The 25,140-nt window shown below is 30.9% G+C and overlaps 1 protein-coding gene across 1 annotated transcript in view; it reads right to left on the bottom strand.

The window, feature by feature from the left end:
* Positions 1-3,889: 3,889 nt before the first annotated feature.
* LOC145284764 (uncharacterized) overlaps positions 3,890-25,140 on the bottom strand; it is a 36,975-nt gene continuing 15,724 nt past the window's right edge. The window contains exons 3-8 of the mRNA XM_080133733.1: positions 20,687-21,026; positions 17,426-17,635; positions 16,454-16,537; positions 15,035-15,500; positions 9,981-10,137; positions 3,890-4,724 (exon numbers count right to left, since the gene is read on the bottom strand). Coding sequence (XP_079989859.1) covers positions 4,499-4,724; positions 9,981-10,137; positions 15,035-15,500; positions 16,454-16,537; positions 17,426-17,635; positions 20,687-20,944 — 1,401 coding nt within the window. The 5' untranslated portion in view covers positions 20,945-21,026 and the 3' untranslated portion in view covers positions 3,890-4,498. The remainder of the gene's footprint in view (positions 4,725-9,980; positions 10,138-15,034; positions 15,501-16,453; positions 16,538-17,425; positions 17,636-20,686; positions 21,027-25,140) is intronic.

The following is a 25,140-nucleotide window of genomic DNA, read 5'->3' as shown; positions in this document are numbered from 1 at the left end:
ATTTGGTAATTATTTTCCAGTTGCTAAAGAAAGTGAGGGGGATGGGCGATAAAAAGAAGGTAAGGGATAGGATAATGAGAAAGAATTAAAAAAAAAAAAATGTTACACACGCTTTTTAACTCTTCTATTTTGTTATTCATATGCCAACATAGAGTAATCATGTTAGTCTAATATAAAATAAATTCAGAGATAGAAATGAAACTGTTTGGTCTTTTTTTCCATTGAAAAGTGTAGAAATTACTTTCAAGTAATAACAAGAAAAATAAAATTTTAGAATTGATGTCTCACTTTAGATATTTCATTTAAGATTTAAAAAAAAAAAAGGCTAACCCAAAATTAAGACAAAGTTTTTAAGTGTTCAAAAATGTTATTTAAAATCTATTAAATATAAACTTTAAATATTTACTATATTTAATAGTATTAAAAAGGAATATTTTTCATAGAAAATGTCTCAAAATATGTTTTTTCCATAAATACGACCCAATTAAAAAGAATTTAAGCATTTAAAATAGAGGCTATGGAGCAAAAAGGTACATATCAACATCTCCGATGTTAAGACTTTACAATGTTTTGATAGTTCCTATTGCTGTATATGCAAGTGAAACAGACTATACTGGTAGAGTATGAAAGCATGTCTTTTAGATGAAATGTTTAAGAACTATTCTTGGAGTAACTTTGTAAGATAGACAAAGAAATGCTGATATCAGAGACTTAATAGTAATAGATTCTTCAATAAAATTCTTGGAAAAATAAAACAAAAAAAAAAGTTTAACATGGAGTTTGTATGTGGTTTTTGGCTACCAAACTCAAACTATGTAGAAAAATCCTTTCAAGAAGATTTCATTGAAGAAAAATCAAGAGGATGAGCAGCAAAGAAATAAGGGTTGAAACTAGCATGTCACTCCAGAGAGCTACAAAGTTGGCCCAAGACCGTAATAAATGACAAAATTTTATTTTCAAGAATGTGGTGAAACTCCTTAGAGTATGCACCTCAGTAAGTAGAAATAAAAAGAATATTACTAAAATAAAATGATGATTCTGACTTTGAAGAAAAAAACCCTTCAGAATTAAAAACAAAGTAATGAATGCACCATTCTTTATTCTCAATATTTTTATCAACTGTTAATGATACAAGTTCTCATGTTTTTCCAGTTTTACTTTAATATTAAAAACTGTATGAAGAAAATTTTTTAAAATGGCACAAAAATGTTATGCACTCGCGTGTTTAGTTTTAAAAAAGACACAAAAATTCATCAAGGAGAATAAAAATTTAGTTTTAAATTCATCAAAAAGAATAAAAGTTTAGTTTAAAAAAGACACAAAAATTCATTAAGAAGAATAAAAATATTTTTAAAATATTTTCAAGTGCCATTTTCTGATTACATTAAGGACATAATTCCTAGTTTTAAACATCATGCGATCATCATATAATACTGGATAGAAATTGTTTACAGATCAAATTTGATTTTATAACAAAATACTCAATGTGCATAAATTTTTGGTGTAAAACCTTAACATAAAATATTTGTGCAATTATAATTTTTAATATTGACATAAAACTGGATGAACATTCAGGTTTCTAAAGAAGCTTAAGAAAAAAAAATTTGTCTCAATTTAGAGACAAAATGTTTAGTGTTTGGATATTGGCTCACTTGTAAAATATCAAATTTGATAGGTTTCTAAACATACATGAAATATGATAAAATTATACTAGCCTTTATAGCTTATTTATCTCAAGAAAGAAATACTCTGTTGGTATAAAAATATTTTTATCACATTTTTCCTTAGCCTTCTAATTAAAACAGTCAATTTCTAACACATAATTCAATAGGTAGATTAAAATATACAAAATAAAATATTTTCCACACAAGTTCATGCAAGAAATAAATTTCAAGCATTAGAACCAAAGTCATGGAAGTCAATATAAAAACTTGAAATAATTTATAAAAATAAAAAATTTTTTTTAAAAAAGACAGGCACGTAAGTATATCATTCTTCACTATTCATTCACTTTCAGCTGATTTTACCAATATAAATAAACAAAAACTTTTCATTAGAAATGAAAGCTTACACATAGAAAATAAGTCTTTGAAATATCAGCATTATAAAAAGTCATTATCAGAGTATGATAAATAAATACTAAACTTTGGTTCTTGTCTAGAATTCCCTGTAAAAAACGAAAATAAAAAAAAATATGGGATATACATACCCATGATGAAATGAAAATATCATATTCCAAAAATTATGTAAATTGATCAAAGAATTTTATTTTTAAAGAAAATCAAATATGAGTATCCAAGAAATGACTGTTTAACCCGCCATTTTGAAAAAAAATGGCAAACAAGGAAAGTAACTCAAATCATTCACGAGATTGATGTTGAAATGCCTAAGAATTCCTATTAATCACTTAAAAATGATTTCCTTTATAAAAATAAAACTACTTGATCAATTTATGTAGTTTTTGGAATATGATACTTTCGTTTCATCAGGGATATGTACATCATACAGATTTTTCTTTATTTTTGTTTTTTAATATGGGGGGAAATCTAGATAAGAACCTAAACTTTACTTATCTTTATAATTGTTCAAATTAAATTCCATTTCAAAATTGACATTTTCTATTTCAACACAAAGAGGCAGTCATTGTTAGTAAAGGAAGAGGGAGTAACTGCTTGTGTATCAATTAAAAATAGAGTTAAAAATAATATTTATTCAGTAATTGGCATGTGATTTCACTTCATATTCCAGAAAATATCTGAACATAAAAAAGGATATACATTTGATTATATTTACACTCAAACTGAAAATGCTTAATTTCTATTTTAAATAATTAAATAATCAGTATTCTATATTGTTTATTCCTTTTTTTAAGAAAAAAATTGTCAATTAAAAATAATTTCAGAATTGTATGCATTGATGAATATGTAAGTCATCAGTTTTGTTTTGAAAATAATTTATACAATTCATCAGCCAATATCATATTGTTATCATAACAAAATAATTTATACAATTTATCAGCCAATATTATATTGTTATTATAACAAAAAAATTCAAAATAAAAATCTGTTGCCAACTAAGATCAATAAATATTACAAGACCAAAAAAGAATCATTTCATAAATTTAAGACAATATGAATTTGGTATTTACTTTAATCCATATCAAATTCTTTTGGCAAATTCTACTAAAAGCTTAATCTTCAAAAATAAAATAACCCCAAAAATATATAAGTTATAAAAATTCAAAATTAATTGCTTAGAAATGTATTTAGTTTAAAATATAATAGAATAAACATTAATGGCTGAACAAAAACATAAAAACAATTTCTTATATAGAACATTAGTTTGTATTCATGTCAATTAGAGAACTCTATAGAGAATGTGTGTGTGTAACTTTTTTAAAAAAATTAAGGAAAAGAAAAAAGTATTGCTGAATAAAATCACATAAAACTATATTCTAGGTCGATAAGAAATCATCTAAGCTGAGTTTTATCTTTGTAAACTTGTATTAGAAGGAAAGAGCTTTGTATGTGAAACAAGATTCTAAAGATTGAGATTCTAAAATGCAAAACATTTAGATTTTTTTTTTATTTTAATATAACAACCAATTAACATTAACTTATATTTTAACATAAATTATTTTAGATTTCTTTTGTAAAACTTAAGTTTTATAAAAGAAATCCAAAATAATTTAACTTTGTAAAGTCAATCTCTTTTACAAATATCAAGATATAAAAAGCAAAATGTTTTTAAAACAACTTGATCATTCTTTAGCTAACAATTCATAATTATTCCTCATTAGCCACACAAAAGGGCATCAAGCTAAAAAAATTTTTCTTGTTTTAATCAAAAAATAACCTTTTTTGATGATTTTGCAAAATTTTGTTACAAATTTTTTTATTTAAAATCTATGCTATGAAAAATAAAATGAAAAAAGACCACTTGTAAAATTGGGAATGTATTTACTTCAGCAATTCAGCACTACTCAGTCACTGGGCCTGAAAAATGAGCAGAGTAAATTCTGTCCTAATAATTAAATAATGTTGAAACTGCATAGAAAATCTAGTCAAAATACATTTATTCTTATAAGCCTATTGTTTAAAGCTTCATTAATTTTCATTAAACATACAGTTATATATTTGTAATATATGGTAACATTTGTTTGTGTTAGAATATCAAAGCGATAAAAGTAAATGCATTAAATTATGCTTTGAAGCATCTTGAATTACAACATTGATTGTAGCAAACTGAATAATTAAGTTGATGTTGATAAAGAATCACAAGATGTTGGATATGTGGGAAAATATAATTATTATTAAAACACTTGAAATGAGAAACTTCTGGCTCAGCCTCATTTCATTCAATTGTGTTATGCAACCAAAGCAGCTTTGATGGCTCTGCACAATGAGAATCTTGAAATTTTGCTATCTTTGATAATTATAAAAAACAAAAAAAATTTCAAAGACAAACACAACTGGACCTTTTAAAATTAACAATTTCCTTAAAATACACGCCTGGCAGTTTCAAGAATAATACCCATGATAACATCATGCAATCGTCTGTCTTGGGACATCAAGTCAAGAAAGATGCTATAATGATCACAGTCAGGAATCACACGAACCGATACATCTGCAAAAATGTCAGTAAGAACTTCTCCAAATTTAGTTGAAGATGATAATGGAACAACATAATCCTCTGTTCCATGAACAAGCACCATTTTAGGCAATCTAAAAAAATGAGCAAAGAAAAAAGTAAAATTATTCAGAAAATTGAATATTAAGAGTTAATACTAGTTTTAGTGAAAAAATAAAAAGCAACTGATTCAACAACATCTGTTTTTTTCTAAGTGAATTCAACCAAATTAAAAAGTAAAATACAGAAAAATCTTTATGATGTACCTACCTGTCACAGAATGAAAATATTTAAAAAATCACACAATTCAAGTGAAAATGTCATATTTTAAAAATCACACATATTTTTAACAAGGGAAATCAAATGCTATAAAGAAGTGAGGATGGTGTGCCATCTTTAATCCTTTAAAACCTAATCTTTAATAAAGGGAGATAACTCAATTCAAACTACAGAGATCAAAATCAGCCTTGTAATGGCCATGATTTACTTTTGATTGTTAAAAATCATAAAAAAATAATTTTCTATATAAAAATAAAACAAAAACTACTTTATCAATTTTCATTCCATGATAAGTGCATACATCATAAAGACTTTTTTGTATTTTTGTTTTGTTAATGTTGAATTCTAAACAACAGCTAATTAATTTATAAAAGTTGTAAATATTTGAGAACCAACTTTTGTAGAAAATCATAGAACATCTGTATATAGTAAACACATTTTGTTTTAAAATAGATTTTTTTTATTAAAAAATATGGTTACAAATCTTTCCTGTTGAAAAAGTGAACGGGTTCAATGAAGAGTTTTAATCAAACGATACAAATGAAAAGGATTTTGTAAGAATTTGATTTTGTTTCATAATGTTAAGATTTTAAAAGATTTTAATGGCGAGAAAATAATCTATTTAAATATATATGGATAACTTATATGGGCAAAATATGTTTGTTGTCAATATGTTTGCCACGCAATCTCACATGAAAACATCATCAGTTGTTTATAAACATAAAAGCATGACAGTGAGCAAATACATGATAAGCCGTTTCCAGATTGCCTTAGTGTTATCTCATGAAATCGTCAAAAGTTTTGGATCTTCTTGAAAACAAAATTTCTATGCGTCTGTATGAGGTTGAACATAGGGTCTATCTTCAAATTCATGAGTGCAATCTCATTTTTAGTGTCAATTAATGCCTTGAGTAAAATTCAAAAGAAATTTTTGAAAAAAGTCCATTTTTGGCAGTTAGCACCTCAGAAAACTGGCAGAACTTGGAATTTCGGGGTAAAATAAGGAAAATTTACTGATTTCTGTTGATAAATGATATTTTATGTGCTTGGAATTCATCTATTCTCTTTTCTCATTAAAATTGTGTTCATGGATATTATTCATGGGATATTTAGTTGAAAAATGGAATTTGAGAGCAATTTTTTTTTTTTTGGTGGGGCAGGGCGGGGGGGGGTATTTTGACCCAAATTTATCTGGAGCAAACAGAAAATCTCTACAATTCATCCCCCTCCACCACTCCAATCTCCCTTAACATTTAAGCATGCTTTCAACAGACCACAGCAGAGTAGATTGGTCACAGAAACCAACCAATTCACTTAAAATAACAGAAAGTATGAAGCAAGAAAGTAATCATTGGAAATCGATAAAAATACTCGCATGAAAAAAACTATGAAAATTAATCCAAGTATTTAAATTTCTAGAAAAAAAAAGGCTTGCAAACGTTTCCTGGCCAATCATAACTTAATTCGAAATGTTGTACAAAATGTTAGCAGCATTTGACTCTTCTTGCACAGCAAGCAACTGCTTGTAGTTGTTGATTTCAGAAGGAAGAACTTTTTTATACACTGAATAATCTTTTTATTTAGGAGCTTTCATTTTTTCCCATTGATTACTGAATCAGGTCTTTTTGGTTGTCCTTGAACTTTTACTGGTAAGCGGTGGTAAAAATAAGGCTCATTAGCAATGCCATTCTCTTTAGAAAGGTAGTATGTGTGTTTGGAGAAATATTCGCATACAAGTTTGAAGGCTAGAATAGCCATTTTAACCGACACATTACAGTTCAGCCAACAGCAACAATTGCGGTTTTCATGGAATGCAGGCAATCACATGACTTTCTGATATTCTGGTGGAAACATCATATCCAACTTATCTGCTTGGGTGGTCACTTCATCTATGAAAACTTTGACAACACCTAAATAATTGATAAATCCTGAATGACGTTACTATCAACATAACAGTTGTCATGTAGTGGCATTGACAGATCATTCTCTGAATCCCTTTTTTACTCAGCCATCAGCTCCATCAACTGTAATTGCTCCTTAACCCACTTGCTGTCCATTTCTACACTCAAACAACATTATCTCGTTCCTTTTATCATAGTAAAAAAACTTTTTCCTGATTACTCAATCCATACGTATCTTTACCAATGTCAAGAAGACTGCTTATGGGGGAATCTCCTTTCAAATGAATTGTGAACGTTGTTTCCCTCCGTTCCTTGTTCTTCTCATTCTGACTGGACTTCTTTTGGATATTTTTCTATTTAGATTAGCAATGACATGGTTGAAATAGTGATGAGCCAGTTTGTCGATGCGATCAATCACAGCATTTCTGCTCATTACAAAGCTGTTCCCAAATGCACGCTCCTACATGTTGATCAGTGCATTGGAATAACTTCTGTATTTGTCATCTTACCACTCTTTACCTTGCTACACACTGAAAACATCACGATAGCTGTATGTTGGCAGCCGATCACCAATTGTTGTTTTTTTCTTTGTTTTTCTTATAAGATGTCTCTCTAATCAGTCTTATTGATGGAACTAAATATGATTCTCAAAATGATTCTCAAAATGATTCTCAATATGATTCTCAAAATGATTCTTGAAATGATTCTCAAAATGATTCTTGAAATGATTCTCAAAATGATTCTTGAAATGTCTTATAAAAGCTACAATAAAATCAACAAGTGCAATGCAATAATGTGTACAAATTTACTGAAAAATCTTAAAATTTTGACTTCTGTATTTTTTGGTGGGATTTTCAATGTGAAATTGCTTTTTGAATTGCTTTATGATAAGTTCTTGCTACACAAGTCCATTAAAAATAATTATAAGGGTGAATGCATGCAAAGGAGGAGAAAGAATTTACATTTTTTTTTTTTTTTGACGATTTTAGCTGATTGGAGTGCTAACCAGCAAAAATGGCTATTTCCAAAATTTCTTTTTGATTCAGGTTTCTTATCTCAAAATGCATTCAAAATGAGACTGTGCTCCTGGATTGCAGATAGGCTTTCATACAGCCTATCCCTACCATTTGAGCCCAGCTGAGATTATAATCCTAACTAGCCTTCTGGTGCTTTCATTAATGAATATTGATTATGGTCATCATGCGTAAACTTTTAGGTGTGATAGGTTTAATTTCTACCAATCAGAGAATTTAAGGTCTTTTTTCACTCATTTTTACAAGATATTTTGTTTTTGTTTTCTGCTTACATCAATAAGAAATTTGTGGTTAATTTAACTTTCTCATCATTAATATACAAGATATTAATCTTTTATTTCTGATATTGGATCTTGGTATTTTAATTGTGTTATATCCTTGCTTTAAATAAGAATACAGCAAGAAACACGGGGTTATGGGTGAAAGACAAAGGGGTTTAATGTTTTATGTGAGTATGGCCAACTTGGAACGACAATTCTAAGAGGATGACTAAACCTCTTCTAAAAAATCTTTACACATCTTTTCTATTCAAGTTCTTCGAAATGACCAGGTGTGTATCCTGGGGAAGTTAAAGGCTCATACAACACAAGGATAACAAATACATTTTCAAGGTGCACTTTAGATGTATTTCTGTGTACAAATACTAGCCTGATGAAAGTATATTTGTTACTTAATATCTTAAGCCTGTCTCTTATGATCTAATTCTATCTGCAGATCCAGCCTAATCTAGTTAGAACCAGCAGTTGCTGGTTTTAACTGTGTGACTCTTCTCAACATGCAAAATATAGCTCATACACACACTTTTTTTTTTTATTCCATTTTCACCTCAAACAAGACACATTGCCACTTTGATGTAGGGGGCTACTACCGGGGACAGTAGTTGCAGGGATACTATGTAGGGAATCGAGTAGCAAGATTACATTACACTTGAACTTCTGCATGTCAGTACAGTTGGAAAAATATGAACCCAGAAGGGAGTTCCAGAGTCTAGCAGTTCTGGGGAAGAAACTATTAGAGTAAAAGGCCTTCTTTTATCTAGGGATTTCTACTGTGTAGGAGTGGGATTTGGTCACTTGTTGAGTTTGTACGGGGTATCTACGTCGAGGGGGTACAAGCACTTGTAGTTCATTAGAGCATCCACTATTAAAATACTTGTAAAACAGGCAGAGGGATACAACATTTCGTCGATGGGACAGTGGTTGAAGCTTAGACAACAGTTCAGAACCTATCAGGTTGGTGACTCTTTTGAACCCTGTCCAGGAGCGAGAGACTAGTAGAGGGTGCACCAGACCAAACATGACAACAATACTCCATACATGGGCGAATGATGGCCTTGTAGAGGTACAGGATACTTTTAAGCATAAGTAACTTTTTAGCATGGTAGAAAGAGCCCACCTTAGAATCATCTGAGAAATAGGAATTTCTAGACACTTTATTCCATTTTGTTTTTTGCTTTATATTGTACTTTCATTGGTTAATATTACTTTTAAGGCTTCCATGACTACACATGAGACTCTCCCACACTAGACCAATGTTAATATTTCAAGTTTATAACAAATTAGCAGAGCAAAAAAAAAACAAAAAAAACGGTCAATTTTTTAAACTTTGACCCCTATTATGACCGCTTAACATTTATTCTTTGGGCTCCAATCAAGTTATTAAGTTAGATCCATGTCCAAGGAACCTATATCTAAAATCTCAAGTGTTTAGACCAAAAATTATCAGAGGAGTTTGGTAGAGTTCACAAAGGTCAAATCGTTGTTGAACTTTGACCCCTTAACAGCCAAGTTTCTGGCCGAAAAGCGAGCAAAGATTTTCCCAAATCTCAGTACCCTATATATCAAATTTCGAGTCTGTAGACTTAAAATTGACAGAGTTATTGCGTAGGTAAATGTACACACACACACACACGCGCGCGTTCACTTTTATAGATAGATAGATATTTAAGTCCATAAGAAGAGGTAACAAAATCTAAGATGAAACATGATTTTAAATGCTTTTCCTAGCAAAAATATTGCATAATAATTCAAGTCTTATCAGTAACTTTGTATTTATAATGGAAATATTCACTGGACATATTAGTGTAGCCAATCAAAACCGAATAAAAGGAAGAGGAGAGCAACATTCAAACACTTACTTGATGTTCCTTTTCATACTCATAATGATCACAGTTGGAGAAAAGCGTTTAAAATGATCTTCTCCATACATGGCTCGATGCATGCAGCTAACATCTTCCAGACCTCGTAACTTCTCATGTTCATAGTGGTCCTTAATATGATAGACTCCAGCAAGTCCTAAATAAAAAATTAAAATTATAAGTCATCAAATCCAGATACAATGATTTACAAAATTATATTCTAATAAAGATTGTAAAAAACAAAAACAACAAACAAAACTATATCTTAAAAAATAATTGTGCCTTCTATTTAAACAGAAACATTATAAATATATATTCTATAAAACCAGGGTCATAATATTAGGAAAATTTATTTTTAGATATGATGGCATGTACACCTCTTCATACTGATCAGTTCCACACATATAAGATTATCTCCAAAGAATTAGAGAAAGTAATGATGATACTCATAGTAATAAAAAAGATAGTATTAATACTAACATGACAAACAGTAGTCAGCCACGATGATTTTTGTTACAAAAATAGTAGGACTAAATAGAGATTACGATTGCAGTGTAATTTTCTGTGAGCTTTTGTTACTTTGAAAAATCAGGATTTATCAGTTGAACTGAAGAATAAACATTTGCCATTTGTTGTTTGATCCAAGAATGAGTAAAAACAATTTTGATAAATGCTATTATTGATTGAAAAATATCAGTAAATATTATGAGAGTCACGAGAACGTCCAGTGGTTTATCTTCTGAAAGGGGCCAAGTGGGGCACTCGTTATATAAAGAAATGATTGTAGAAGTAAGATAATGTTGACATACACCAACAATAAATGTAAGCAATGAAAAATCATTCCTGTGTTTAGGGTTTTCATTTGTGATCAAACTTGTGAGAGAAAGTATCAAGATATGAAATAAATTAACCAGCTGAAGGAAACAAGTGATACTTTTCAGTTTTATGTAACATTAGCATCCACAATAAATAAAATGGTTCTGTTATTCATAAGTATAAAAAGCAACATCATGCCTAACCATTTGAGGAACTTTACAAACTTTTGCATGTAATTTTCGTAAAGAACTTAGGGAAGTCAGGGTAAGCTGCTGCTAATTTTTGTTTTAAGTACAGCTAAATTTAGTAAGCGTAAGGATTTCATCTTAATTTGTGGAAGGAGTTCCGTTTTCATCAACTTTATCATTTTAAATAATAACTATTAAATAATAACTATTAAAAATCTCATTTTGTAGTTACTAGTCGAAACAATACATGGAAACAAATGTTAATTACGTGATTTAAATAACATTAATCTTGGAAACGAGTTTTTATTTTAATTTTTACAAATACTATTTTTGTCACACTATCTCTTGGTTGCTTTAATGAATTAAATTAATTTATCAAAAAAGATATTATTCAGTGTAATTTTAAATTTATTGTTTTTATACATCAGATTGTTCATTCAACTTTTTAACTATATATATATATATATATATATATATATATATATATATATATATATATATATATATATTAGTATTACAACCTTGGAATAATTGCAATATACAGATTCCATTTTATATACAGTATAATCATGTTAACATCGGTTCTCATTAGATCATCAAAATTAAGTCTGGTCCGTACCAGATGGATGAACATTTAGAAATACTAGACACGACATGTATGAGAACGTCAACAACTTCCTGCAAGAACTGCAAAAACCTAACATAATAAACTCCCTCTGACAGGGAGATGCAAACAACTAGGAACTGTATGCGAATTTGATGGTCCCATGAAACTTTCTCCCTTGGAGGAAGCTGGTTCACCCTGCTTAAGGTGAGAGCCATTCTGGCTTTGGTGGGCATCAGAGCATATGTTTATGAAAATCACACTGTTATAATTATTGATAACCTTATTTTCTTCTATTTCTCCTAAAACAACATTAGTAATGAAGGTATAGGTATATAATACAGGATGGAAAAATAATATAGTTGTCCGAGAAAAACATTCCATTTCCATTTGATGAAAACTGGTCTTCTTTTGTTGTAGACCATCTACTAGCTGGCCAGTTGCGTACAAATCCTAAGAGTTATAGGAGCCTTCTATCATGTCTGAAAGTGACACAATGTTCAACAAATGAAACCAGAGATGCATCGCTGTACAACTCGTGCTCTTTACCAATCCAAGTTATGACAACAGGACCATTGCCAGCACCCTCAAAATGCAAATCTAAACAGTTCAACCCTTGAGGGCACAGCTCAATGAAGTTTCCGGCCACGATTATGGTCTTTGGTTTCCAATAAGGGCTACATCATGTCGCCTCACATCTTCAAAGGCAGCTTGAAAGCCAACATCAAAGTGTACCTGGATGTGCTGAAGAGTGTGGTGATCCCCTGGTGCAATCAGGTGGCCAACCCTAGATGTAGCAGCAGTACTCGGCGCCGATCTACAAGTCCAAAGAGACCCAGGCTTGGCTTCAGAAGGAGTGCTACGACTTTGTACCCTTCTCTCACTGGCCTCCCTCCTCCTTCGACCTGAACCCACTGGACTACTTTGTTTGGTTATACGTCAAGAACATCAACAGAACCTCCCACAACACTAAAGCCAGCCTGATCGCTGCCATTCGCCAAGTATTCACCAAGCTCCCACAGGTGCTTGTGGAAAAGGCATGCTCATATAGAGGCGGTGTTGAGGCTGAAGGTGGCTACATTGAATAGATATCAGCTGTACTACATAATCAAGTTACCTGAATTGATTTTTTTTCAATGAAAGTTTTAAAATAAAGCTTTAGTGTTATTTTTTTTAGGCCAACAAATTTATTGTTCCGTCCTGTATAAAATATAAGTAATGATAAAATTCCTGTAAATATATTAGAATAAAAGGAGTAAAAAAGACTAGTATTATTAGACCAGAAGAATTGGAGAAACATATGTGATTATAGGTTATATGTGTTTTTTATAACTAAAACAAATAAAAGCATGATTTTCATTAAATAAATGCTTGTAGGTGTCAGCTCTCCATACGCAAATCAATTACAATGTGATTATCAGGATTTTTCATTTTCTATGAAATATGTAAATAAATAATAAAAATATATATATAAAAAGAAAAGCTAAAAGTTTTCAAACCTTCACAAAATTATTTTAATATATTGAACTGCAATTTTCTCAATACATTGAAAAAGGGCGACATAAATAATCTCCCTTTAATTCTCAATCTTTTTTCTTTGAAATATGGGTCTCAGCAAAATAAATTAAAAAAAGTAATTTATTCTAAAATATCTTTCAGTTTTTCTGATCAGTAATAGATTTTGCATTTAGTCATTTAAGACCATTTAGAATAAGATTATTTTTTTCATATTACAATGATTTATTATTATTGCATCAGTCTTATTAATGACAAAACGAATTGCCATTATTTCAAATCAGTGTAGAAAATTAATAAAATAAAAAAAATAAAACTTTACAGACATAAAAAGTGGAAATTACATACTGACTCAAATTCTGAACCATTAATTAATATGACATTAGGTTGTAGCAAAACATTTGTACATACAAGCATTGGGACAACAAAAACTGAATCTGTTGGAGGCAAAGAAAGAATATTCAAGAGAAACTAATATTAGATTCAATGAAATGTATTACAATTTCGTAAATATATCTGCTTCAAAAAGATACAGATGTTAAGAACAAAGTGTAATATCTGTTCTGATACTATATTTCATTTTCTCTCTTCTAAACTGAGGCAATTAAAATTTTTGTCCCAATCTAAAGTATCCAAGTTTGGAGAAATGGATTTTCTTTTACATTAAAAACCCACCTTGTGTCCAACTCTGCCCTTCTGAGGAGGTAAGTAAATAGATATAGTTTCATACATAAGAAAGCCCACTGACAACAGATTTATGTAAAGTATATAATTCCAATGATGAAATATCCACGAAACCAAATAATTTTAGGTGCCTTATCAATTCTGAACAACAGTGAAGAAGTTTAAATATGCAGAAGTTCTACATGAGAAACTGAAAATAAATTTTGATAAATGATTTTATTTATGTTTAAAGTTTGTGCAAAGTTGTTTACCTCAAAACTAAGTGACAGCATCTGTCTCACCTGGAAACAGCAAGATCTTTATTCTATAAACAATTTATGGGTACTAATAGTCAAGAACAAAGTTTGTGAATGGAAAAAAAAAAAAAAGAGATAATGGTCAGTTATCTTTCTTGGAAAAAAATTGTCTTGCGATGAACATGAAATTTCTTTGGTTCTCTTGCACCACTCAAGAATGAAAATGAAACTTCAGCCTTTAACTGTTCATACAAGCAGGACGCGTCTTGTCATCACCACTCTACAAAATAAGACTCCCACTGGAACAATGTAGTTTATTACATCGTGTAACGCAATAGTTTTTGCTATTTAAAAATAACAAATGCATTTTTTAAGTATTTCTTGTCTCTTCACTGATAAACTGTTAAAAAACTAAATGTCTTCATCATTCTAATTTCACAATCATCTTTTGTTTTTGATGCATATACATTATATGTGTTGATAAAACATGGATAATCAACAATAATTTGTAATGCATATGTACAGAAAATCTGTTGCAAACATTTGTTTCTCAGCATGCCCTACCAACACCAAAGTATAACAATTTGGTTATTGTAATTATCTAACATATCAAGTTATACTTGAGATTTTAAAAGTTGAACCTAATTAGCAATTAAATTAATATATCAAACTTTGATTTTGACTAGACAATTCTCATTTCTTATTGTTGTACCGTATTATTAGCACTATAATAATGTATTTCACTATAGTTTATTTTTTAAATTATGTAGTTCTGTCCGAACTGGTAAAATAGAAAATTTTTTTTATTGTGACCATAAAAAAAAATGGAATAATCAGCAAAGGAAAAATCTCATATTTTAAATTGAATAATATAAGGTGCTGCAAATAAAATTTTATAAATGTTAAAAAAATAAAATTAAAAACTAAAATGACTTCACTACATTCCAGCCAACAGCTGGTGATTATATAAAAGAAAGCTTACTATAACCATTACTAATGGCGTTTACTTACCTATGATAGCCTTAATTGATTTGCACATATCACTCAAACTAGGACCTGTGTCAGAATCCTTTGGCCGCACAGTTACCACAGAGTCGTTATCAGAGCAGTCATCCTCACCATCAGCGTCCATATGAAACTGTAAAGACTGTGCCTCCTCTGTAGCAGCTATGTGGCCAATTCCCTGACCAGCATCACTTTCTGGCGTATCTACATCCATTGGTTCATGACCCATCTCATTCATATTGACAGAGTTCACAATACAAAAACTGTCTGCAGTTTCACTGTTTTGCTTTTCTTCATATGAACATGACACCAAGTCATAATGTTGGTCTTCAAAATAAAAAGCATTTTTGTCTGCAGCCTCTGAATGAGGAAAATCCTCTCTACCAGCCATCAAGCGGTCATGAAGGAGCTCAAGAACAGCCATAACAGATAGGTGTGCACCAGCCGAGTGACCAACAAGCATGATTTTCTCCTAAAAGAAAAAAGGTAAAAGCTTAAAATGAAAGTAAATTAAATTAGGCAAATAATTTTATTGCCCCCCCACCCACCAAAAAAAAAAAAAAAAAAATCTATGGCATATTCTTCTTATTCTTCTATTATATGAATGTCAAATGTCTGTTAGTAACTTGAAATCCAAAACAGATAAGAATGATTCTAATACTATCTGAAAGAACAAGACTCAGATGCACAATATGTGAAATTTAGAACAAAATATTCATTTGTTCTACCTTAACAACCGCAGAATCTGATGAGGGGGGGGGGTCACTTAAAATCGCCTCCTTTAAACAATTTCAGCATCTGCGCATATGTGAACTACCTTCATCTCTCAGATATGTTAAGTACATAAATTTGCAACGTCATGGTATGACTGTCAGTGTGGCCCAATGGAGTAGGATATTGGCTGAGAAATATTAGTTTCTGCGTTCCCACCAACCTTACAGCAGACGTTTCGTTTTTTTTAAATTTTTAACATATTTTTGAAAACGTTTAAACAAGGTTAAAATATTTTTATATTTTTTGTTTTGTACTTTGTATTATTTACTTTACTCACAATAAATAATTAGCGGGAATTTTTTAACAGCGGTTGATTTAAAAATCTGATTGCTATTAAATGCAGGAATATTACTTATGTAAATCACAATTTTTTTAAAATTGTAACTACTTAAAACTTTTTTTCCTCGCTCACATACCCCTATTCTGAATTTGTAGCAGTACACCGACATCAGTATACATTTTATTTTGCCAAACGGTCATTAACAATGTTTTTAAGTTTAACCTATTTGAAACTTATATAAATTATTGAACAGTAAAAATAATTAAATTAAAACAAAAATCATTTAGCAAGTGCAGTCAAACGCAACTTAATTTTCTTCTTTTTTTTTTTATACGGCCTGGACAACAACGGGTAGCCCTAATAAAACAAACCTTGTCTCCTCCGTACATGTCGATATTGTTATGAACCCAACTAATGCTGTCAACCACATCTTGAATCATATCATCAACACAGCCCTAGAAAAACAAAGAATTAAAAAAAAAATGCTTTAATAAACTTGGAAGATTCAAGCAAACAATATCTTTGTTTTAACTTCAAATGCTTGTCCTCATTTTATGTCAGAAAAAAATACAGCACAGTTTAGAAAATTAGAGAAAGGAATTTAAAGATAGCATTTAAAACAGAATTTTTTGAAGAATAACAAAAAGAAAACTGCTTCATTCTTGTTTTCAGTTTTGAGAAATGTATGAAAAATTGATATCACTGGAGCCATACAAAATTATCTAATTTAATGACATTTTTAGCATTACATAATGAATGCATTTATAATAAATAATTTCTTTATATGAGCGTAAAGAAGATTTTTTACAACATACACAATTCTTTGCATGCCATTATGCAGATGGCGAAATTAAAACATCAAAATGAAAAAAAAAAAAGCTTCAACAAAATGGAAAGAATATTTAGTATTTGCAGTGTGTGCGTCCATAATTAAAATATATTTTCTTTTAAATTTGACAACAAAAAAAATCAATATTTTTCCAAAAAAGTTACTAGTCATTTTTTTTTCTGCACAGAAGTAAATATCAGTTGAAACTTTGAGAGAAGGTCAGTTATTGGCTAATGAAAACATTAACCTGTGGGAGGAAATAACAAATAATTAGTTAGTGTTAACTAGAGTAAACAACATGTGAATATATAAAAAACAATCAATACGACTTTCTACAGAAGCTGAAATGCTCCATGTAACTTGATTGCCATAAATACATTTTCATACATACATGGTCTTAATAGATTTTGATTAACTAACAGAACAAAATAAAAATAAAATACCATAATTGGCTAAAATACTGAAAAACTAAAAATAAAAAGATTGCAGAAGAGGACGAAGAGTTTGTTCTTACCTGTGGATAAAGTGAATAGTTGGGACAGCAAACAACCGTTCCAATTTGATTGGCAATTTGAGAACAAACTAAACCACACATACTTTTGTCCCCTGAACTCCAACCCCCACCAAATATATAAATTAGTACAGGTTTCGGGGAATCATGCCGGTGTCGGCCAGCTGGAACATAAACATCCAGTTGTTTTTCATTCCGGCCAAATGGAATATCCTGAAAAAAATTACCAACCAATTAATACAGGCAAAAGAAATTATGCGGAGAAAATGCAACAATTCAGTTTTTATTTTTATAGGGCAATTAAGCTACACAGAATATTTCACGCTTCTGTGTAGCTTAATTACCATATATATTTTATAGCTTACTACCTAGCTCTACTTATGTATTGAGCACTGTTGAAGTAAACACTTAAAGTTTACACATAAAATTATACTTTCGTATTTTAATTTATGTGATTAAATGAAGTATTATATATATATATATATATATATATATATATACATATATATATTCAAATACTAGTATGACTAATGAAAACAAAATAACTCGAAAGCAATGAAGTGTACAATATGAAACCGTGTTCATGAGGAGTAGACAAGAAAGGATTCAGAAAAAATTAAGATCCATACTCGAAATAAGTGGACGTTCCGTCTTTTTCTCTCTCCAGCGAGAAATCGGGAGTTGATTGCCTCTGCAAACCTGAAGTTCTTACAAGAATTGCACAGACAACGACAGCACTGACCAAACTAATGCCCGCCAATAAAGATTAACAGAAACATCACAGTCAGGTCAAAAACTAGATTGATGTACTCGTTGGTCATCTTCATATTTCTGTATGCACACGGGTAGTGAACCCGAATTCATATACAAATGTGTGCTTGTGTTACAATTATATATATGTATGTGTGTACTGTGTTATCATATTAAATTTCTAGTTTATAATAAACTGAACAAGTCGACCATTTCTCTTTAGTTATCTATGTATTTCTCTCCTATTACTGTTTCTTAATGTCTGTGAACATTTAGAGAAAGAGTAACTATCTAATAAATCTCTTTACTTCTATATAAGATTAAGAAGATGATGAAAATAACCATTTTTAGTTATACAAGAAAATGTCTTTTGAATGATATCAAGGTAGAATAAATAGTCGTAGTGGTTAAACGGGTCACCAGTATATTCTAGTGTAAAACTTATTTTATAAAACTTGAAAGTCATTATTGTTATTATGTGATGTGTGTGTCATATGAAAAAACATAACACAAAAGGCAAGATTTAATTATTGAGCTTAAAATTATTCTTTCTTGCATAAAAATACCTATTATTTATACATAACATTTTCATATAATCCTCATGAAAATGTTTTTTCTGACTTCACAATATTTTTTTTAATGGAAATCGCTCCAGACAAGGCATGAAGCCACTTGATGTAAGAAGATTAAAAAAAAAGGTCAAAAACTTGGCAACGATAAGTGTTAGATGGAATAGATTCTGACCAAGAAAACAGCAATTCTTCACTCTTTACGTTTCAGAATTTTTTAGATGAGGATTGGTTATTTGTATTACTTGGATTCTTCGGATTACTGTTCTCATCTTGAGTGTTATTTTCACGTTTCAATTGATGTAACCTCTAACCTTCTTCAGATGCTGAACTGTCAGACAGAAACATTCCTGAAAAGTGAAAATAACACTTAGGATGAGAACAGTAATCTGAAGAATCCAAATAATACGAATCTTTCCTCTTTGTCAGAAACATCGCTCATGAAATGTGAAGACTAAAAAAAAAGACTGAAGATAAAAAGAAGCAAGAATTACGAGGCTGTTAAAAGTAAACCCAAGATTCACTTTCTACTCTCCTTGAAATAAATATAAATTTTCATATAAGGAGATTAGATTAAAGTTTTTATTCTTTTCCAGTAAAAAGGATAGAATTTTATTTTTGTAATTTTGGTAAAATTATGCAAAATATATTCTCAATATCATCATCATTATCACACAGTCCTTCATAGTTGAAGATGACTAGTCAGGGTCTTTGTGATTTATACTACGGTGTTGTAGCATTCCACGCTCAGTGTGGAAAGTTTCTCGACAAGTAGTGCATAGGTAGTTACCAGGGTTGTGCCTTTAGTAATGTTTTTGTTCAGACCTGGCTTTATTTTTGCCTCTGTTTCTGCCTTTCCTTTGTGAAGGCTACTGTGCCAGCAACTTCAGTCTGCTGCTAGCTCCTCCCAACTTTTTGTCTTCATATTCATTGCCTTTACGTGGTGCTTTATCACATCCTTGTAGCGAAGTTTCTGCTCACCAGTCTTTTTGTACTCGTTTCCCAATTCTCCATACAATAGGATTTTTGGGGTGCGATTGTTTTTCATTCTCGTCCTTTGTACCTTCATGAAACCGTTTAACAATTTCAATAAAGTCATCTGGGCATCCAAATGCCTTAAGGACTGTCCACAACATGTTTCTGTCAATTGTGTCAAAAGCTTTTTGGAAATCAATGAAGACTACATAATGATCTTCGTGCTGTTCAATAGCCTTTTCTAGGATCTGTCCGAAACTTAAGATCAAGTCAATGGTTGACCTCTACTGCCTGAAGCCTCACTGTGATTCTGCCAGGTTCGAGAGTCTTTTTTTTTTCTTTTTAACTATTTTTGCCTGCTATGGATAGGAGAGATATATCCCTATAATTGCTGCAATCTCTGTGATCACCCTTGTTCTTATAAATGGGTAATATCATATCTTTGAAATCCTATGGCAGAAAGAATGAAAATGTTTTTCTAGAATGAATCAAGAGGTTGTGAGTTTATATCTATGGTGAAAAAACTTAATAAAAATTAATTGATACCAGATATTTAAAAGGTATTAAATTAAGATTGAATGACTTAAAGCATTCAGTTCAAAAATGTCGGAAGGTTATTAATTATGGCTAAAGAGTACAATGGCTGAAATGTTGTGAGCCCAGCAGCCAAAATGAGGACAAGTCAATAGGCAATGACCATAGTACAAAAAATGTAAAATAATGTAAATGTACTACAATGACAACATTGAAAGTTTTAAAAATTAAAAATTTAGTAACTGTAGTATCAAGACTGAATTTTATGATTATAAATATCATTAAGTAAAAAAGAAAAAAAAAACATTGTTTTATTTATACATTACTATGTTTTACCGAAGTGACATTTTGAAAATCATGGAAAGAAAAGACAACAAAGAAAAGTACAACATCAAACTCCGAGATGAATTATTTTGTTAATAGATGTTTAACTTACCTTAACAAGATGAGAAGAATCAAAATATTTGTAGAAACATTTCCATCGAACGTAGAGAGAAACATATTTGAGGAGCTTCATTTGTTGAATAACAGCAAAATTGAGAGCACAAACTTTCTTTACACTTAGAGAATCTTTTAGGCGATCACGAGACATTGGCCAGCCATAGAGGACATTGCAGAGAATGGCAATCGTATAAGGGATCGCCACAGCAGTAGACATCATGACAGCTAGATTTCTGAACACTTCCCGAAACATAGTGTTTTAATAGGTACAGACAAGGTGTGACACAGAAACAGAAGAAAAAAGAAAAAAATAGGGGAGGTTGGTGGGACACCAGCTGAAAAAAAAACAAAAACATTTTAGATTTTCGTTTGTTGTTTTATGACAAGACAATTTATTATTTTGGCTAAATTATGTTGATACACCAGTTTCTGATCAATATATATGGTTAATGAACATTTTGGAATATCAATATATATGGTTAATGAACATTTTGGAATATCAATATATATGGTTAATGAACATTTTGGAATATCAATATATATGGTTAATGAACATTTTGGAATATCGGATGCTGTAAGCAAATATTTCACTCACTTGTATGATGAGTGAAATAACTATTTTAGTTTTGCTATTGATTTAATCACCTTCCCCGATCTAGGTTCCGGGTTTGATTTCTGTGTTTTGCATTATTTGGATTCTTTGGACTACTGTTCTAATTTTGAGTGTTATTTTCACAATGTTTCGGTCAATGTAACTTGCAACCTTCTTCAGGTGCATCTTATATCCTTATATTCTTAGAATACATGGCATAATCATGTTGATACACTAGTTCTCGTTAGAGTCTGGTCAGAAATTGATTTCCATATAGAGATGGGTGACCATTTGGGAATACCAGGTGCTGTACGTAGGAGGACGTTGACACCTTTCTGCAAGAATTGCAAAAAACCTAACGTCGTCATCTCCCTTGACTTGGATATACATGTTATTGAGAACTGCTTGTGAACTTGATATTCCCATGAAACTTCCTCCTTCTGAGGAAGTGGTTTCAACTCACCTAGGTGAATGCCACTGCAAGATATATCCTCAGAATACATTGTTTTTAGAATAGATTGCTATTTGAATGCATTGTTCATAAAACAAACATCACTCATAGAAGGAAATTTCAGTAAGAGTGGGAATATTAATCTTAGAAAACATTACTCCCATATGGAAATTTAACAAAAATTACAAAAAACATTAGTTCCAGATTTTTCTGGAACTAATGTTTACTCTTTGAAACACTCATAGTAATCTGTTTTCAATATGATTGATCCCCAGCCACTGCTTCTCATATCTATTTTGGGAGAAGAAAAAAAAGAGAAAAAAAAAAAAAAAGAGAAATAAGATTTTAATTTTTTGAAGAATCAAATTAAATAATATCTGTGTAACTACAGCATCTCCATGCTTTGTTAACCACTTGCCATAACGCAACTATTAAACTTTTGGCACTTTAGTTTGCTATTATAAATGCACAACAAAAAAATGGTATAAACCACACCAACGATGACTGTTTTTGATAAGTTGTTAACATAAAAATTTAATAGTGGACTAGCTGGATTACACTTCCTAGCAAATACATGTGACACTGTTAATAAGTGCTAGAGTTCCAACCAAACAATATGTGAAAACATGTGAAAACATCGATTGCAAATATTCTTCAGATACGTCCATTCCACCTGTGTTTAACGATGAACATATATTCTTAGACTAAAACTGGGTTAATCAACGTTTATTTCCATAAAGCTTTTTCCTAGATATTTTAATCACACAAAATACATGCTAAAATATTCATTAGTTTTGGGGATATGTTAAAAATAAAGTCCATTTTAATTGTTCTAATTTATCTTAATTTGCAATTAACTCATCAAGTGACCCATCGCTAAGTTTCTGTTTATTACCCTCTTCCTTTCTCACCAATCTTATTTCTGATCATTTCTATTACTCATTTTTGTTATTCTCTAAACAGTTAAATTCTCAAGTTCATAGACCGTGCTATTTTTTGGATAAGATTTTCAAGTTAAATGGTATTTTTTGTTTATTCAATTGTAAGATAACAGTACGAAATAATTAACAAAGCCCCCCCCCCACCTCCCTCTCTATGCTAAAACTCTGTTTCTAAATAATAGCAGTATTATTTCAGCACAGGCTGTAAACTGCAAAAGTACCAAATATTTAACCCATAATCAGGAACGAAAGAAAGAAAATAGAGAGGGAGGAGGATATATATATTTTTTTTTTTTTTGCATAAGAGTCACCACTTATCAAGGCCCAGAGGCCACTCGAGGATAAGAGTTAAAGTGACTAAGTTAAAATGTCTATTAAGATATTTAACTGGTTTTACAAATTCACTTTTTCTTGACTCAAACAATCTAATCGTAGCTGAATGTGTGACCCAATCTTTTCTAGTCCTTCAATATGTCAATAAGTCAAACTTCAATATGGCAGACTGGCACAGTCTTTTATAAAGGTGCTAGGATGCATCTATAAAGTATGAAACTAGAGATTACACAACTGAAATTATTTACAACAGACAAACTAAAAATAAAAAAATTAAATTAATTCATCTCTGCATTGTCTTGATTCCTATAAACTTAAATTTCCTTTATATGTACACTAGCGGGAGTAGATGGGGTTGCCTGGGTGTATCAAATAAAAAAAAAAAAATCACAACAACAGTAGGCAGTCCAGGTGGAGAGAGGTGTTTAAAAAAAAAAAAAAAAAAAAAAATTCACTTGTTCTTTCAGTCTAATCTTTTTGCCTCCATGAACACATGTAGTAACAATGTATGGCCCTCGTCTACTTTCAATAAAATCCCCCAATTATCTCCCTTTCATGCTTTAATTAGTGAATTAGTAGCAACAGTAGTCGCTGAAGTGATGTGGTTGCTATGGAAACCAGTCATATAAAAAAATGTGAGGTGAGCAACGTTTTTTATGACTGGTTTCCATAGCAACCACATCACTTCAGTGACTACTGTTGTGATTTTGAACGCCAGAAAATTCATAACTTTTCTTTTATTGAATGAAAATTGAAAATTTTCTTTTCACAATGTAGCTGAAAAGGTTACCTATAAATTGTAATAATTTGAAATTTGGGCAAAAAATGAGTGAACGGTGAAGCTTTAAAGCAGTTCTAAATGACTAAAACTGTCACTTAACCATATATTACAATACGGTAGTGTTTGAATGAGATATATATATATATATAAATAAATGTTTAGAGGTACAGAATTTGTATATGGTTTTAAATAAAATAGTAGGCGGAAGTTTCTCGAGAGCTCTTTCGGCTATCATCTCTTCAGGAGTAAATCGATAGCAATCTAAATAGTATTGTGACGAAAATAAAGAGTTCTATTGGGGAACTTATTTAATGTGCCAACGTACGCGGCATTAATTAAATTTATTTACGTTTAAAAAACGATTAAAAATGTTGGCACAACGAGGGAGAAAAAAAAAAAAAAAAAAAAAGCGGGAGAAAAAAATTCAAAGTTCCCCAAAGAGAAACAATGCGTTTGATGTTTCCTTTTGCCGGCACAAAGAAGGTTGACGCACCGCGATAGAGACGGCCTCCAAAATTTTTAAATGGTTTTTGGAGTCCACTCTATGTAGCACCTCGAACCAATCTATTTTATATCTATCGGCACAGCACGGACTGTCAACCAAATGCTGGTCAATAGCAGAGTCCAAGGCTGCAGAAGGAGGGAGACCTCCGAACCCTATCCTCCCTTGTCTGATCTTCGATGGAACATGCTGGTTTATACGAGTCAAAAGGTGTAAGGATGTTCGCCCAACATAACCAGCATCGCACTGGCATTTAAACTGATATACAATATTACTATTTTGGATGTAAGGCAAACTATCCTTGCGGAAAGACGGAAAAGCAGGTCTCGTAGTATATACCACACGCAAGGTCACTGAATTGAAGCAATCGTAAATACTTCTTCGAATCTGTTTTGAAATTATATTACTCCCCTCCCCTATCCACGGTAATTTCAAATAAACCGGGCATTTCAAGGGTCCAAACTTTTTAGGGGATTTAAAATCCGCAACCTTTTTGAAAATACAATCATCAATAAGGTCAACAGGATAACCATTATTGATGAATATTTTCCTGATCTTATCGAGTTCAACATCTAATCTGTTAGGCGAACAAATCATGAGGGCTCTATGTACCAAAGTATTAATTAAGCCGACCTTACGTGATTTAGGTACAAAAGACAACCAGTTCACATATAGGCCAATAAATGTCGGCTTTCTATAAATTGTAGTGAGAAAGCCCCCCCTTGAGCGTTCGACAAGAACATCCAAGAAAGGAAGCGAATTGTCCTTCTCACTTTCCATAGTGAACTTAAGAGCCCCATGTAAAGAATTCAACCTATTAAAAAATATCGATGCATCACTTTGTGAAGG

This window comes from Euprymna scolopes, chromosome 9, assembly GCF_053919585.1.
Source record: "Euprymna scolopes isolate OS-2025 chromosome 9, ASM5391958v1, whole genome shotgun sequence".
Taxonomy (NCBI): Eukaryota; Metazoa; Mollusca; class Cephalopoda; order Sepiida; family Sepiolidae; genus Euprymna; species Euprymna scolopes.
The sequence above is the reverse complement of the archived record's forward strand: the minus strand, read 5'-3'. Positions and strand labels throughout refer to the sequence as shown.